This window comes from Marmota flaviventris, chromosome 17 (genome assembly GCF_047511675.1).
Source record: "Marmota flaviventris isolate mMarFla1 chromosome 17, mMarFla1.hap1, whole genome shotgun sequence".
NCBI classification, from domain to species: Eukaryota; Metazoa; Chordata; class Mammalia; order Rodentia; family Sciuridae; genus Marmota; species Marmota flaviventris.
Genome location: NC_092514.1, coordinates 27,068,243 through 27,084,171, shown reverse-complemented (window position 1 = coordinate 27,084,171; position 15,929 = coordinate 27,068,243). Strand labels below are relative to the sequence as shown.

At 48.2% G+C, this 15,929-nt stretch overlaps 3 protein-coding genes across 11 annotated transcripts in view; 1 reads left to right on the top strand and 2 right to left on the bottom strand.

Annotated features, from left to right (window-relative positions):
* Positions 1-9,898: 9,898 nt before the first annotated feature.
* Chrne (cholinergic receptor nicotinic epsilon subunit) lies at positions 9,899-14,453 on the top strand. The gene is made up of 12 exons (XM_027922602.2): positions 9,899-9,959; positions 10,178-10,320; positions 10,446-10,490; positions 10,616-10,725; positions 10,862-11,017; positions 11,447-11,547; positions 11,914-12,114; positions 12,190-12,304; positions 13,526-13,640; positions 13,737-13,923; positions 14,010-14,116; positions 14,232-14,453. Exons 1-12 carry the CDS (start codon positions 9,914-9,916, stop codon positions 14,385-14,387), a joined length of 1,482 nt encoding a protein of 493 aa, XP_027778403.1. The 5' UTR covers positions 9,899-9,913; the 3' UTR covers positions 14,388-14,453.
* Positions 12,623-13,532, bottom strand: C17H17orf107 (chromosome 17 C17orf107 homolog). Its single transcript, XM_027922608.3, has 3 exons — positions 13,336-13,532; positions 13,049-13,240; positions 12,623-12,931 (listed from the first exon to the last, which is right to left on the bottom strand). The coding sequence occupies exons 1-3, from the start codon at positions 13,477-13,479 to the stop codon at positions 12,638-12,640; spliced, it is 630 nt and encodes a 209-aa protein (XP_027778409.3). The 5' UTR covers positions 13,480-13,532; the 3' UTR covers positions 12,623-12,637.
* Positions 14,454-15,013: 560 nt separating the features above from the next.
* Positions 15,014-15,929, bottom strand: part of Mink1 (misshapen like kinase 1) — a 51,286-nt gene continuing 50,370 nt past the window's right edge. For all 9 annotated transcript variants that reach the window (XM_027922595.2, XM_027922596.2, XM_027922598.2 and 6 more), the window contains one exon: positions 15,014-15,868. In XM_027922595.2, coding sequence (XP_027778396.1) covers positions 15,785-15,868 — 84 coding nt within the window. In that variant the 3' untranslated portion in view covers positions 15,014-15,784. The remainder of the gene's footprint in view (positions 15,869-15,929) is intronic.

Below are 15,929 nucleotides of genomic sequence, written 5' to 3'. Positions count from 1 at the left end.
GAGAATTTTAATATTTATTTTTTAGTTTTTGGCGGACACAACATCTTTGTTTGTGTGTGGTGCTGAGGATCGAACCCGGGCCGCACGCATGCCAGGCAAGCGCACTACCATTGAGCCACATCCCCAGCCCTAGTGTTTCTTTTAATTGCTGAGCAGTATCCCACTGTATAGACCTGCAGTGGTCTGTTTATCTGTTATCCCATGAATGGTGTTTAGGTTATTTCTAGTTTTTTGCTACTAGCAACCAAGTTCCTATGAATATTTTGGGCCAATCTTTTGCAGACATATGTTTTCCTTTCCTTTCTCTTGGATAAATACCCAGGAATGGAATTCCTAGGTCATGGGAGAAATGCATATTTAACATTATAAGAAACGGTCAGTTTTCTGAAATGATTGTCCATTTTATGTTTCCACATTTGTTTGTTTGTTTCTTTTGGTATGGGGGAATAAACACAGGTGTGCTTAACTGAGCCATGTCCCTAGTCCTTTTTATTTCTCGAGATAGGGCCTCACTAAATTGCTGAGGCTGGCTTTGAACACCTAATCCTCCTGCCTCAGCCTCCAGAGTTGCTGGGATTACAAGTGTGGAATGTAAGCACCTGGCTTACATTTCCATTTAGATTAAAAAAAAAAAAGACTCACACTTTTAATATTAATAGTATAAATACTAAGAATTGGTAGTAAGAGTATTAAAAGCTAGTAAAAGTTGGATGTGGTAGTAAACACCTCTAATTCCAGTTATTTAGGAGATTGAGGCAAGAGGATCTCAAGCTCAAGGACAGCCTTAGCAATGAAGTGAGACCCTGTCTCAAAATAAAATGAAAAGGGCTGGTGATGTAGCTTGGTGGTAGAGCACTCCTGGATTCAATCTTCAGCATCACATACACATGTACGTTAATAAGAGGAGCATGAACCCCTGGATTTAACACACATCATTTTATAACTGCATCTTGCATCTGTTTTGTTAAGGGATTCCTACCTCATCAAACTGTTTGGAAACTTCTAAGAAGTTTCTCTCTGAATCCTTATGTCCTGGAGTTTCAGGATCAGCAGGACTGCATCTACAGCTCCACTGCCTTGTCCACTACCATCTCCTTGCTTTCCAAAGCCAAGCTCACAACATTGTGGAACTTCCCACAAAGCTACTGTCCATTCTTTGTGGACATGGAGACTCCCCTTTATGCTTCATTCTTTTTGTCTTCTTCCTCTGATTCAAAGTGAGAAGTTGATTCAAAATCTCCTTTAATAAAATGAACAGTACAGACTCTTCCTGTTCTGGTAAGTTCCAAAGACTTTTGTTTTCTTTCTTCTATACCCAAGTGGGTAAAGAGATTGCAGCCTGAGGAGGTTGGGTGCTTCACCCTGGACCTGGGGACCCTCCCTGGTGGTGCTCAGATCCCCAAGGAAATTGCTAAACAGCCCTCCTTTCCTCTTTCCCTCTCATTGTCCCTCTCCCATTTGCTCCTGCTCACTCTCTCTCTTAATATTTGTGAGGATGGAACCCAGGGCCTCACACATGCTAGGTGAGTGCTCTACTGCTGAGCCACAACCCGAGCCCCTCCCTCCCTCTCTCCCTCCCATTCACACACACAATTTTTTTGCCCCTCTGTTTCTCTTTTCTTTCTTTTTTTCTATCTTCTCCTCTTCTCCTTCCCACATCCTCCTCCTTTTTTTTATGTCAGAATGCATTACAATTCATATTACACACATAGAGCACAATTTTTCATATCTCTGGTTGTATATAAAGTATGTTCACATCAGTTCGTGTCTTCATACATGTACTTTGGATAATGATGTTCATCACATTCCACCATCATTTCTAACCCCATGCCCCCTTTCACCCCTCTGTCCCATCTAGAGTTTGTCTATTCCTCTCATGCTCCCCCTCCTTACCCCACTATGAATCAGACTCCTTATATCACAGAAAACATTCATCATTTGTTTTTTTGGGATTGGCCAACTTCACTTAAAATTATCTTCTCCAAGGGCATCCATTTACCTGCAAATGCCATGATTTTATTCTCTTTTATTGCTAAGTAATATAAATAACCCAATCAATAAATGGGCCAAAGACCTGAACAGATACTTCTCAGATGATGACATACAATCAATCAACAAATATATGAAAAATATTCATCATCTCTAGCAATTAGAGACATGCAAATCAAAACTACTCTAAGATTTCATCTCACTCCAGTCAGAATGGCAGCTATTATGAAGACAAACAACAATAAGTGTTGGTGAGGATATGGGGAAAAGGTACACTCATACATTGCTGGTGGGATTGCAAATTGGTGCAGCCAATCTGGAAAGCAGTATAGAGATTCCTTGGAAAACTGGGAATGGAACAACCAGATGAGGGTGGTTGACCCAACTGTCCCACTCCTTGGGTTTATAACCAATGGACTTAAAAACAGCATACTACAGGGACACAGCACATCAATGTTTATAGCAGCACAATTCACAATAGCTAAACTATGGAACCAACCTCCTTTTTTTTGGTACTACAAATTGAACCCAGGAGTGCTTCATCACTGAGCTACATCCCTAGCCCTTTTTATTTGGAGACAAGTTCTTGCTAAGTTGCCCAGACTGGCCTCAAACTTGCCACCTCCTGCCTCAGTCTCTCCAGTCACTGGGTGTGTGCCAATGTGCCTAGCGGCCCCTCTGGTTTTGGAAGTTATTTATTATGATTTTATATAATTTCTGCTGGCTCTTTCCCCTGGCCTTTACCCCTTCTTCTCTGGCCTGTCCCCTCTAATACCAGGATCCCCCACTGCCTCTTTTCCCAGGGGTTCCTCACAGTTTTATAGCACTGCATTGACCCTGCTCCATCTTCAGATTTGGGTTTTGAGGCAGAACCAGCAGCACAGGTTATTTTATCATCCTCTCAGCTTTTCGTGGTTATGGACATAAGACTTTATGCATAAAGGAGGCCAGCTTTCAGCCTCAGCCCTTTTCTTCCAGTTTGTGTTTGCTTGCCTTGTGTTTATATTTTTGGGACCTACAGAAGTTTTCTATATTTTTTTTATTTTTCTTTATGGTCTCTGATTTGGAGCTTTGGGAAAGGACAGAAAAGCCATTTTTCTTCTGATATAATGAATACATTTATCCTTGTTTCAGTCTTGAACTTTCTTCATTTTATCTTCAAATATTTGATGTACCTGGTAGAGGTAGAGTGATATGAGGATCTGGTTGTTAACTCGATGATTGGTTTTCCAATCACCAATTATTTTTCCCTCATACCGGGGGTTGAACCCAAGGCCATCTGCAAATTAGGCAAGTGCTTTACCACTGAGCTATGCCCCTCTTTTTACTTTTTATTTTTAGAGAAGGTCTCTCTAAGTTGCTGAGGCTGGCTTTGAACTTGTGATCCTCCTGCCTCAGCCCCCGAGCTGCTAGGATTATAGGTGTGCGCCACTGCACCCAGTCAACAGCATTTTTTGATTAAGCTTTATTTGCTACATTAATGTAATGTTCTATCTTCATAGTATAGCAGTTTCTCACATAGGAGCAAATATCATTTCATTCCATGGACATGAATAGGCACACTTCAGGAAAAGAATGCATGCATTGTAAATGGCTAGCACATCTGTTTAAAAAAAAAAAATCTAGCTGGCACGATGGCTTATGCCTGGAATCCCAGAGGCTCTGGAGATTGAGGCAGGAGGATTTCGAATTCAAAGCCAGCCTCAGCAATTTAGCGAAGCACTTAGCAAGTCAGTGAGACCCTGTCTCTAAATAAAATATATAAAAGGGCTGGGGATGTGGCTCAGTGGTTGAGCACCCCTAGGTTCAATCCTCAGTACCCCCCACCAAAAAAAAAAAAAAAAAAAAAAAAAACCCAATACAACAAGAACAAAAAACTCACCCTCTCTGCAGACATGCAATTCAAAACAATGCAATTATAGTTTTCACCTATTATTTGGAAAAAAAATTAAACCTTTTGATAATATTCTATCCTGGGGAGATAGGCAATCTTATATTTTATTGGTATGAATGTAAGTGGGTATGTGCTTTTTGAACAATTTGGCAAAAGTCATCAACAATTTTTTAAAATAATGTGTGAACTCTGCCCCAGCAATTTCACTGCTAGGACTTTGCCTCATGGATATATGTGCAAATGTATGTCAAAGATAAATGCACAGATATGTTCACTGTTGCATGGTATGTAATTGCAAAACCCAATATTGTTAGCATCTTAAATGTCTCTCCATTGTGAAGTGGATAGATGATCAGTAGGACATCCATGCTAATATACTGGCTGTATGTTAGTTAAAAAGAATGAGGGAATTGTGTGCAGTGGTGCACACCTGTAATCCCAGGGACTCAGGAGGCTGAGGGAGGAGGATCCCAAGTTCAAGACCAGTCTCACCACATGAGTGAGGCCCTAAGCAACTTAGTGAGCCTCTGTCTCAAAATAAAAAAATAAAGGGATGGGGTGTGACTCAGTGGTAAAGTGCCTCTGGGTTCAATCCCCAGTGCCAAAAAAAAAAACAATAAGGGAGACTTGTGATGTGGGGCAATGTCTATAATATGTTAAGTGGGAAAAAGTTGGAGCATAGTAAACACAGTCTAGTGCTTGTTTTGTGTATATGTATATCTATACAGCTACACACACACACACATACACACATACACATGCTGAATTTTGGTCTAGGATTTACAGAAGCTATTAATCTTTGGGGAGAGGAATGAGATATAAAGAAGAAAGAGAAAAATTTTAAATTTTCATTATGCTTTTTCTGCACTCTTCAATTTCTCAGTGATGTATTTTTAATGCCAGTAGGATTTTTCTGGGTATTGTGTTATGGGGCCTGATGATTTTTATTTTATTTTATGTTTTTGCAGTTATGGGGATTAAATCCAGAGATGCTCTACCACACTGATCTACCTACCTACTGAGCCATTTCTTTCTTTCTCTCTCTCTCTCTCTTTTTTTTTTTTTTTTTGAGACAGGTTTTTTTTTTTTTAAATTGCTGAGACTGGCTACAATCTTGCAATACTCCTGCCTCAGTCTCCCAAATAGCTCAGATATCCCCATGCCTGGCTATTTTCAATTTTTAACTTTTTAAATTTAGTTACTTATTTTGGGGTACTGAGAATTGAACCCAGGGTTTCTCTGCTTCTGAGCCACATCCCCAGACCTTTTTATTTTTTTAGACAGGATCTTGCTAAATTGCCCAGGCTGGCCTTGAATTTGAGAGTCTCCTGCTTTAGTCTCCCAAGTTGTTGGGATTATAAGTGTGTGCCCCTGTGCCTGGCTGGCTTATTTTAATTAAAAAAAAAATCCTTTTTAAATTTTTTTTTTTTTGCAGCACTGCTGATTGAATACAGGGCCCTGGGTATGTTACATGGGCATTATATCACTGAGCTACATCCCCAACCTTAAAAACCCTAATATTTTTAAGCTAAGAAAAGGGGGATTTATTGGAAACATGTTGAGATACCTTATTCAAACAAAGGAAGTGTTGGGCAACTGGTCTGGAGGAGATGAACACATGGGGCCTGAGGAATTTCCGGGCCCAAAGACTGGAATGCCAAAGGCTCTTTCTTGTCTCTACTTGATTTTGTGTATCTGCTGCATTCTCTCTCACTTAAGTAAAAGACAAGGAGCGAATGTGGCTGCCTGATGCATCTAAATTCCATACCTTGTGGCAACAGAGATTGCCTTCAAGAGTTCCTGTTTGACAGAATTCCCAGGGAAGGACTTTCTTTGGCCAAGCTGGGTTCAGGTATCCTCCCCATGACCAATCAACTCTGGCCAAGGAGTGGGGTCTCTAAGTAGCTGGCACATCCTATGGGGGACACATGATTGGGAACAATTTTCAGTAGAAGGTACAATATTGCAGAAAAAGCACTTCTTGCCGGACACGGTGGGGCTCGCCTATAATCCCAATGAGGCAGGAGGATCACAAGTTCAAAGCCAGTCTCAGCAACAGTGAGGCACTAAGCAATTCAGTGAGACCCTGTCTCTAAATAAAATACAAAATAGGGCTGGAGATGTGGTTCAGTGATTGAGCACCCCAAGTTTAATTCCCAGTACCCATTCCCCACCCCTCCAAAAGAAAAATCACTCCTTTGTTTATTCTCATATTAATTTGTTCAGTAGATAATTATCAGGCATCTATAATGTGCCAGGCTCTGCCCTAAAGTGCTTGCAACCCAGCCAACCAGGATGGTCTCAGCCATGTGTTTGGGTTCTTGTGAGGGAAGCAATCCAGCAATTAGTGTCTGCTGGACGCTCCCTGTCCTGGCTCAGCCAAACCTGCTTCTCCATTCACTGGAGAAAGAGCGAGTGGCTCTTTGTGTTGGATGAAGAAGGGGCCCTCGTTAGATGGGCTTGAGGATATTTCCACTGTGCAGCCCCTGAAGGCTGAGAAACGACAGCCTGGCAGCCACACCGCAGAGGGCAGCTGCAGCTGTTCTGAGTTGTTATCCAACAGCCACTGGCGAAAGGAGTGGTTTCCTGTTGAGTGGAGATCTCCGGGCCCTAGCTTGTAAGTCAAGATGTTCCCAGGAACAAATCGGTCAGGCAGCCTACTAAGGTTCTTTGGAATTTTCATTATGCCTCTATAAAACACAGGCCTGTGTCTGACTCCCCTAAAGGGACAGGAAGGCTCAGACCCTTATCCTGGGTAAACCTAAGAATTCTTGCTCTGTTCCCAGCACCAGCAGGAATGGATTGCTGTGGTGGTGGGGGGTGGGTGGGGCAGGAGGGGTAAGAGCGCCCCTGCAGGGAAGGATTTCTGATGCACTGACTCTATAAGAGAAGCAAGGCAACAAACAGATGCCCATGGGATTCACTGATCTGGATAAGACCTTCACTTACAAGTGATAACCCCAGCCAGAGTCGCTATAGGTGCTGTTCTGTTAACTGTGACATCTGCCTGGGGCCAGCAGCATACAATCCTAATCAAGGGATGAAGGTTTCTATTCTCTGGCCACCCTTGAACAACTCTCCTATATGCAGATTGGTGGCCCAAGTATAGTTTTGCTCACTGTTGTATTTGTGTGTGTGTGTGTGTGTGTGTGTGATGAATTGTTTTCACAGGATATATCGGTGATGGCAAATGGAGGATTTCACCCACTGTTTGGAGAATGGATAGAAGTCACACTTGGACTAGGTTGTACCTAAACCAGAGGACACTGGACTCTGGGTTGAGACTTTTTGAAGGGCCCTTCCATAATCACTTTTGGAAGCAAGAATTCAAGCGTCAACCCTGCTAGGAAAGATAGAGTGAATTTTTGGGTGTGGCAGTGAGAGGGGGATCATGACAGGGTGTTAAGGGAAGGAGGTGGGAAGCCAGCTGGGCTGGTGAGTGGTGGGAGGCATCAGATGTGTAGCCATTCCTAGGGCCTGCCACGCCCACTTCCTTGGCCAATGGGACAAGTGGAAGTCAACCCCACAACCCTTCCTTGTCAGCACCCACAATCTTCATGGTATCAAGCAGGTAGTGATGGAACAAAGGCTGAGTTGGCGACATGTGCAGAGAGAAGACAAGAAGGTGATTTTGGGCCAAGACCACAGTGAAGGATGCAGACATTATGCAGGAGAAAGGTGAGACACGTAGAACAGGCAAGCTAGTTCACAGAGAGAACACATAGCACAAACAGAGCGGTAGAGGAGAGGTGGGGGTGACTACCAGGTCCTCCAAATGGTCCTGGCTTCAGACACTGGTGCACTGTTATCCTAGCTCATATGTAAGACCACAGGAAATAGAGGAAACCTTGCTGTTCTTAAGACAGACCTGAGTGGATGTGATTCACCACAGGGTACCTTCCATGGCTCTTGGTTTTCACTTTTTTCACAGTTCTGGTATTAACAGTCTCTATTTGTATGTCTCCCCAATAGTCAATAAGTCCTTGAGGCATGTCTTATTCATCTCTGTAATCAGAGCATCTGGGCTTTGTGGGGAACCATGTAAGTGACCAGCAATGTTGGAATAAATATTTGCATTTATTACAACCTAACGCAGAGGCTATGGAATGTGTAGCAGCATAGAACTGAGAAAGAAGATGTGTACCAGCCATGTAGGGTACAAGAGGTGAGCTGGGACCAAGAGATCTTCTAGGGGTCTGAAGTGGAAAACAAGGAATGTCAGGCAGTTAAAGGCGGAAGCAGAGTCTTTAAGGATGTGTGGGAAATGGCCAAGAAGCCACACGAACATGCTGGTCTTTGGGTCCTCACCTGTAACATGGAGGTGATAATGAGGGACCTCATAGACAATGGGAAGAGACCAAGAATGAGGGACATGAAAGTACTTTGTGAAGACCAAAATGAACACAGGTGTACATGATCCATACAGTTGATTAATACATCTCATGCATTATTGCCAACGTACTTGTGTGAACTTGGACCTCCACCTTAAAGTCCTTCATGCATGCAGAACAATGGTAATGTATTTGCTGGATTGGTGTGGAGAAGTAGTATCATAAAAAGTGCCTATCCCAGGCCTGGAGATGTAGCTCGTGGTAGAATGCTTGCCCAGCACATGCTAAGGCCCTGGGTTCTGTCCCCAGCACTTAAAAAAAAAAAAAAAAAAAAAGGTACTTCTTGGCTAGGAATCTACATTTTATTTTATTTTTTTGGCACTGAGGATTGAACTCAGAGTTGATTTACTACTAAGCCACATCACCGGTCGTTTTTATTTGTTGAGGCTGAGATCTTCCTGCCTCAGCCTCCCAAGTCAATGGGACTACAGGCGTGTACCACCTTTAAGGTCAAGGAATCTGCATTTTAAATAAGCACTCCAGTTAATGATGAGAGTGGTTTTAAGAAACAATGAACCTGGAGTGGTGGTCCATACTTGTAATCCCAGCAACTCTGAAGGCTGAGGCAGGAGGAGGGCAAATTCCAGGCCAGCCTAGGCAATTTAGTGAGATTCTTTTCATTTCACAAAAATAAAAAAGGACTGGGATGTAGCTCAGTGGTACAGCATTCTGGGTTCAATCCCAGTTCAAAAGAAAAAAAAAAAAAGTAAATGTGGTGATACTAGCCTGTAATCCTAGCCAATTTGGATAGCTGAAGCAGGAGGATACCAAGTTCAAAGCCAGCTTCAGCAATTTAGCAAGACTCTGTCTCCAAATTAAAAATACAAAAAATTGGGGATGTGGCGTAGTTGTTAAGAGACCCTGGGTTGAATCCCCAGGGCCCCACCACCCCCTCAAAGAAGAAAGAACAATGAAAAGGTTAAGGTGTTTTTTTTCAGGAAGCCAGGTGATCCACACCATATTATCATCTGTGGCCACAAGGTGGCAGCAGGGAGCACTAAAGAGAACTGGAACTTCTCGTAGGGCCCCTCAAACAGAGGGGACAGGGGTGGGCAGATCTGGGGATCAGGCTGTCAAAGGACCTTATACTGTAGAATGATGGAATCTGTTACTGCTGACTAATTCCCACCCGTCTCATGCGGCCTTTATGATGCTTTTTGTCAAACATTGCTGGCAGGAACTGTTAGCGTGAGCTTGGCAGGGCTGTGGGTGGTGATAGTGTGTGCTTCATATGGGTAAGTATGGGAGGCAAGGGGTGTGCACATTCCCAGAGGGGTTCATCAGGTAGAGTTACCTGCACAGGGCAAAGGACACCGGCGCATGTTGAAGAAGGGTCTCCATACCCTGCTGTGGGCTTGTGATTCCAGGTGCTGTTCAAAGCCTTCTCATTTTGTGAGAGATTAGGTCTGCAGCTGGGGAGCTGGCTGAAGACCAGATAAAGGATGCCAGAATGATGGGGCAGTTGCCAATAGATGTAGCCAAAATGTCCCCAGCTGCAGCAGGGGGGGGGGTAAAGGATTAGGTGACAGTCCCCTAACCGGTCCCGGAACTAACACCCTCCTCCCTCTCACACATGCACCCTAGCCTGTCTCCCATCAACCCTGCCAAAGCTCAGAATAACTCAGAACCAGACAGCAGGATGGCATGGGCTCTGCTTGGTGCCCTACTCCTCTTGGGGCTCGTTGGTAAGGACAGGGGTCAGGGAGGCAAGTGGATACACAGAAATACTGACATGAAGGGACTAATAGAGAGCTTGGGTCCCCAGGTGGGATATGGTTGGCTTAGGAGACAGCTATAGAAAGATACAGAGCCTCAGGGACCTGTGAAGACCCACAGGGGCAGAGAGGAGAAGCCCTCCTGCCTCTTTGTGTCCAGTGACCCTTCCTTCTTGATTTTATCCCAGTCAGAGGTGAGGGAAAGAACGAGGAGCTGAATCTTTACCACCATCTCTTCGACAACTATGACCCAGAATGCCGGCCAGTGAAGGAGCCTGAGGACACTGTTACCATCACCCTCAAGGTCACCCTGACCAATCTCATATCATTGGTAAGATGTCCCACTCCCACCCTGACCTTAAAATCCCATTTCTGGCCCCAACTACTGAACTCTGTCCTAAGGCTCATTTCTGGCCTTGAAATCCTGTTTTCAATCACCCAAACTCCTATCTGCAGAACGAGAAGGAGGAGACCCTTACTACCAGCGTCTGGATTGGAATTGTGAGTCAAATCTGGGAAGCAGTGTGAGGTCTTGCCCAGGAGACCCTTTTCTCCCAAATTTCTTGGAGGCAGCACCAGGTGGGAAATGTGGGGTACATGTCCTTCCATCTCCCAACTCTTCATAGAATTGGCATGATTACCGATTCAACTACAGCAAGGATGACTTTGGGGGCATAGAAACCCTGCGGGTCCCTGCAGAACTCGTGTGGTTACCAGAGATTGTGCTGGAAAACAAGTAAGGACCAGTCAGGCCACCAGGCTGGAGGGGAGCCGGCCTCAGAGGCTGGGCAGGACTTGGGTGAGGTGGGTGGCTGGGTGCTTGGACAGGTGTACCCACTTGTGTTAAAAGCACGGTTTCTCTGAGCCCACAGTATTGACGGCCAGTTCGGGGTGGCCTACGAAGCCAATGTGCTCATCTATGAGGGTGGCTACGTGAGCTGGTTGCCTCCAGCCATCTACCGCAGCACCTGTGCCGTGGAGGTCACCTACTTCCCCTTCGACTGGCAGAACTGCTCACTCATTTTCCGGTGGGAAGAGTTACTCAGAGGCCCGAATGATTGTGGGAAGGGCCTGGAGCAGGGGGCGGAGCAGGATGGGGAAGTGGGATTTCTGAGACCAGGCTTTGTCCGGAGGCAGAGCCAGACCTTGGAATGGAGTGGGCTGCTGGAGTTGGGTTCTAAGTAGGGTTGGGGCCGGTGGGCAGCTGTAGTCTTAGCTACTCTGGAGGCTGAGGCAGGAGGATTGCTTGATTCCAGGAGTTGGAGGCCAGCTTGGACAACATAGCAAGACTCTGTTTCAACAAAACAAAAGCAAAAAGGAAGCAGGGGTGTGCAGGTGGGGTCTGGGTAAGGCGGTGAAGCCTTATTTCTAGGCCATATCCAAGCTTCCAGGGAGGGGCCCACAGCAGGGACCCAGGTCTGAGTTTCTGGGTGGGGTCCCTGGTTCTGATTCCACAGCTCTCAGACATACAATGCCAAAGAGGTGGAGTTCGTCTTTGCAGTGGACGAAGATGGCCAGGCCATTAACAAGATAGATATCGACACCGTGGCCTTTACCGGTAAAGTTCCCTCTTGCTCTGAAAAACCCAATTCTAGATGGGGTCTAAAGAGAGGATTCTTTAGAGTGGGATTGCCCCAAACCAGGCATCCTGAGAACATATTTAGACAACTCGGCCTTAGCTTGACCCCTTTTTGAATTCCTGATTGTCACTTTAGTTTTGGCTCCTTGATTGTGATCTTTTCATACCCTGGCTAGGACTGCCCTTTTCTGCCCGATGTTCATGGCCCAAGCAATGCACCCTGGTCAGACAGCTGCATCTTTCTTGGCCAGAAGTTACAAGTTTCCATGGTCAGGTGTGCAGCTGGAGAGCAGGGCAGGATGCCCCACTTGCCAGAGTTGACTGACTGCACCTCCCATCCTGCAGAGAATGGCGAGTGGGCCATCGACTTTTGCCCAGGGATGATCCGCCACTATGACAGCGGCTCCGCTGACGGCCAGAGAGAAACTGACGTCATTTACTCGCTCATCATCCGCCGGAAGCCGCTTTTCTACGTCATTAACATCATCGTGCCTTGTGTGCTCATCTCCAGCCTAGTGCTGCTCGCCTACTTTCTACCAGCGCAGGGTAAGGAGTAGCCTCAAACCTAAGCCTGGGCTCGCTCCCGAGGTCAGGCCCGCTCTCACTGGGTGTTCGCTCCAGCCGGTGGCCAGAAATGCACCGTGTCTATCAACGTCCTGCTCGCCCAGACTGTCTTCTTGTTCCTAATTGCCCAGAAAATCCCAGAGACATCTCTGAGTGTGCCGCTGCTGGGCAGGTAAGGGCAGAGTGAATTCTGGCATTGGAGGCAGGGTCAATGTAGAAGTCGGAGTCAGAAAAGTTGGACATGTTAGCTTGGGGGTGGGACCGAGGGCGGCCTGGGTAGGGACTAGGCCAAGACCAAAGGACTCTAGAAATTTTGGCAGTCTCCTTCCCTCTTGGCTTTATTTGGATGCAGTGTGGGGCCGGGTCTGTGATGGATTTCCTGGTTCCCCGGTGTCCTCACTGCTTCTGGGCACCACCTTCATGTCTCCTGAGTATTTCTGGTGGAGGATAGTTGTCTTCAGTGCCTCCTCAGCCCCACCACCTCTGATCCTCAACACAGCCCCTCTCATCCCGAACTCACCGGTTCCCCGGGGATCCTAAGGCCCAGCTGGCGTCGCCATTGTTGCAGGAATGAGGTGGACCCTTGCAGACCGCGTCCACACAGGCACAACCACGCCCCCTGGACCAGGAGCCTGGCGCTGGCACCCGCTGCAGCCCCGGCTTGCTGAGCTCCCTGGCCGGCAGCCAGGGCTACCCGCGCCAGCGCTCTACCTGGATCCCCGGAGTTCAGGGCCAGGCCAGTGCTGCTGTCGCTGCTATCCAGTCTCCGCATCTCCTGCTGCACCCACAGGGCTGAGATCTGCATTGGGAGTATAGGGGCTAGAGAGGGGACGAGGTCTCTGCCTCGCTGCCCTAATTCCCTTACCCAGTCCCTTTTCTCCGCACTCCTCCTCACACCCTATCCCTAGTGCAGCACCTCTAACAAGGTGGCGCCAAAATTCATGATGCTGGATGCGGCTTCTCTTAGCACCAACACTAAGGTGGGCTTCCGGGCAGGCGGTTCCCGCGGCTCCAGAGACTTCAGTTCTCTGAACTTCTGCTCCAGATACTCGTGGGCTGCAGCCACAGCGAGCTCCAGTGAAGACAAAAGAGGGGGCTGGAGGGCCACCTAGAGAATGAGCAGGGATAGTGGCATCATCAGGTGTGGGGTGCCTTTGAGCCTCCCTAGGCTGCCCTTAGGGTGGACTGTTCGCATAGCCTCACCTCGGTGGAGCTGTGGAAGTGGTAGACCCACAGCAGAGTGTCTAGGGATCCAGGAGTCCCCTTCATGGCCGCCACAGGTGGTGGGAGAGGCAGTAGGGCCTCACCGAGGGGGAGCAGGTAGGGTTTGAGGTGTGTTTGTGACATCAGAGAAGCCAGTATGTTGTAACGTCATGAATTCGGGGATCCTCAGGTATCTTATTTTCGTCATGGTGGTTGCCACGTTCATTGTCACGAATTGCGTCATTGTGCTTAATGTGTCTTTGCGGACGCCCACCACTCATGCAACGTCCCAGAGGCTGCGCCACGTAAGCCGCGGAGGAGGCGGTGGGGTGGGGAGCGGGGTAGGGGGATCGCCCTTGAGTGGCAGGTGGGGCTTGGAATCGATCCCTGCCCTGCCCCAGGTTTTGTTAGAATTGCTGCCGCGCCTCTTGGGCTCTCGCCAGTCTCCTGAGGCTCCCCGGGCCGCCTCAACCCCGAGGCGCGCGTCGTCGATGGGCATATTGCTCCGCGCAGAGGAGCTGATCCTGAAAAAGCCGCGGAGTGAGCTCGTGTTTGAAGGGCAGAGGCACCGGCACGGGGCCTGGACGGGTGAGCACAGCGGGCCCCAGCGGGCCAATGGGGGCATCCGAAGTGGAGGAAACCTAGTGACCCAGCCCGGTTTTCGCCCCTGCCAGCTGCCCTCTGCCAGAGTCTGGGTGCTGCAGCCCCGGAGATCCGCTGCTGTGTGGATGCTGTGAACTTTGTGGCTGAAAGTACTAGAGACCAGGAGGCCACTGGTGAGGTGGGTTAGGAGCCAGAGGCAGGATGGGGAACTACAGAGGCCTCCCACTGTCTCCTGTGCCCCTAGCTCTTGCAGATATTCCTTTAGGGACTCAGCTTTACTGTCTCTTCCCCAGGAGGTGTCCGATTGGGTGCGCATGGGGAAGGCCCTTGACAACATCTGTTTCTGGGCTGCGCTGGTGCTCTTCAGTGTCGGTTCCAGCCTCATCTTCCTTGGTGGCTACTTCAACCAAGTGCCTCGTCTCCCCTACCCACCCTGTATCCAGGCTTGAGCTTGTACCTGCTCCCACTACAACTGCCCATCCACCTCTAGCAGGAAATAGATTTTGAAAAAACAAGTGGCTGCCATTATGTATTATGTTCCCTTCCTAAGAGGTACCACAGTGACCATGTGGGCAGGCCTGGCCCCTGTCCAGGTGTCAACAGAAGTGGAGGGTGGATGGTTCAGGCAGGCTGTTGGTGCCAATCCTCCAGAAAGCAAGGCTTGCCCTCCTCAGTTCAGCCTTGCTGACCTCTGGGCTTTTCTCCAGCCCAGCCCTAGTGACTCCAGGCCTATGAGCTTCTAAGTTATGTTTATCCAGTTAATAGCTATTAGGAGAGACCCCTTTGCAGGACTTGCAGGAAGCCCTGTGCTTCTTTGGCCTGACTCTGCTAGAATGGGTGGGGACCCAATACCCTCAGTGAAGGTCACCACTGAAGGCTGTGGCTGAGGATGCCCTGGTGTGCCCTGTCATGTCTTCTAGGTTTTCTTGGCTCAGCCCACTCCACCTCCATAATTACTCATCACAGATTCCATCCCCCACTCCCCCAGCCCTAATCCTACCAGTCCAATGGTGCATGCTCTCCCTGGCTAATATCCAGGGTTATGAGAAAAAACAGAATAATATGGGGTCTGAAATGGTGGGAGCTGGTTGAATTGTCTTTATTAACAAACGGGATATCCAAGGCCACTACATTGAGGAAGGGCAAGGGAAGGAGAAGGGCTACTTGCTGCTCACACTATATACAGATGCAAGCAAGGGGGGGCACGGAGGGCGAGAGCTTCCTGCTCCCTCCCTCCACCAGGGAAGGGGAGAGGCTAGAAGAGATGGGGGCTGGGAAGGGGGGAATGTTTTGGCTGGCGGGGTCCCCACTCCATTCCCTGGGGTTTGGGGGGAGGGGAATCATTAAAGTGCTTTCAGAAAATGAGGAAATGGTCCCTGCCCCTGGAGTGGCTGGTGACCCCCCTAGAACCTAGGGCCCAGTGACCCCCCCCCCCAGAGTCTGGTACATTCAAGGGGGGAGCCGGCTCCCCTGACGTGCAAATAAAGGGGTCCAGGGCCCTGCCCAGTCAGCAGCAGTGGGGAAAGGGATCTAAGTCCCAAGCACTCTCCTCTTAAATGGAGAAAGGGGGGAGGGGCGAGGCCCACTCAATTCCTGGTAAGGGGAAGCTGTGTCCCTCCCCAGAAGTTGGGGACAGGCACAGTTGTGGGGAGAGAACATGTTGGGGAAGAGGGTGGTCACGTGATCACAAAAGCATCAGGGGTCAGAGGTCACGTTCCCAGCAGGCTCCAGTGAATCAAACCAGTAAAAGCAAAAGCCCAGGGAGGGGAAATAGGGGCGGCCTGGGAAGTCTGGCTGTGGGGGAAGAGCTGGGTCCAGTGTGGGGCAGCCCCAGCCCAGGGCCCCGTCACCAGTTCATGATGCAGTTACGGTTCAGAGTCATGAAGTAAACTTGGCTGCTGCCCCCGGAGCGGACTGAGGCAAAAAATACCTGGGTAGGAGAAGAAGTCACCAAGGGTTGGGGTGAGGGGTCTCAACTGGGGAGAGACAGA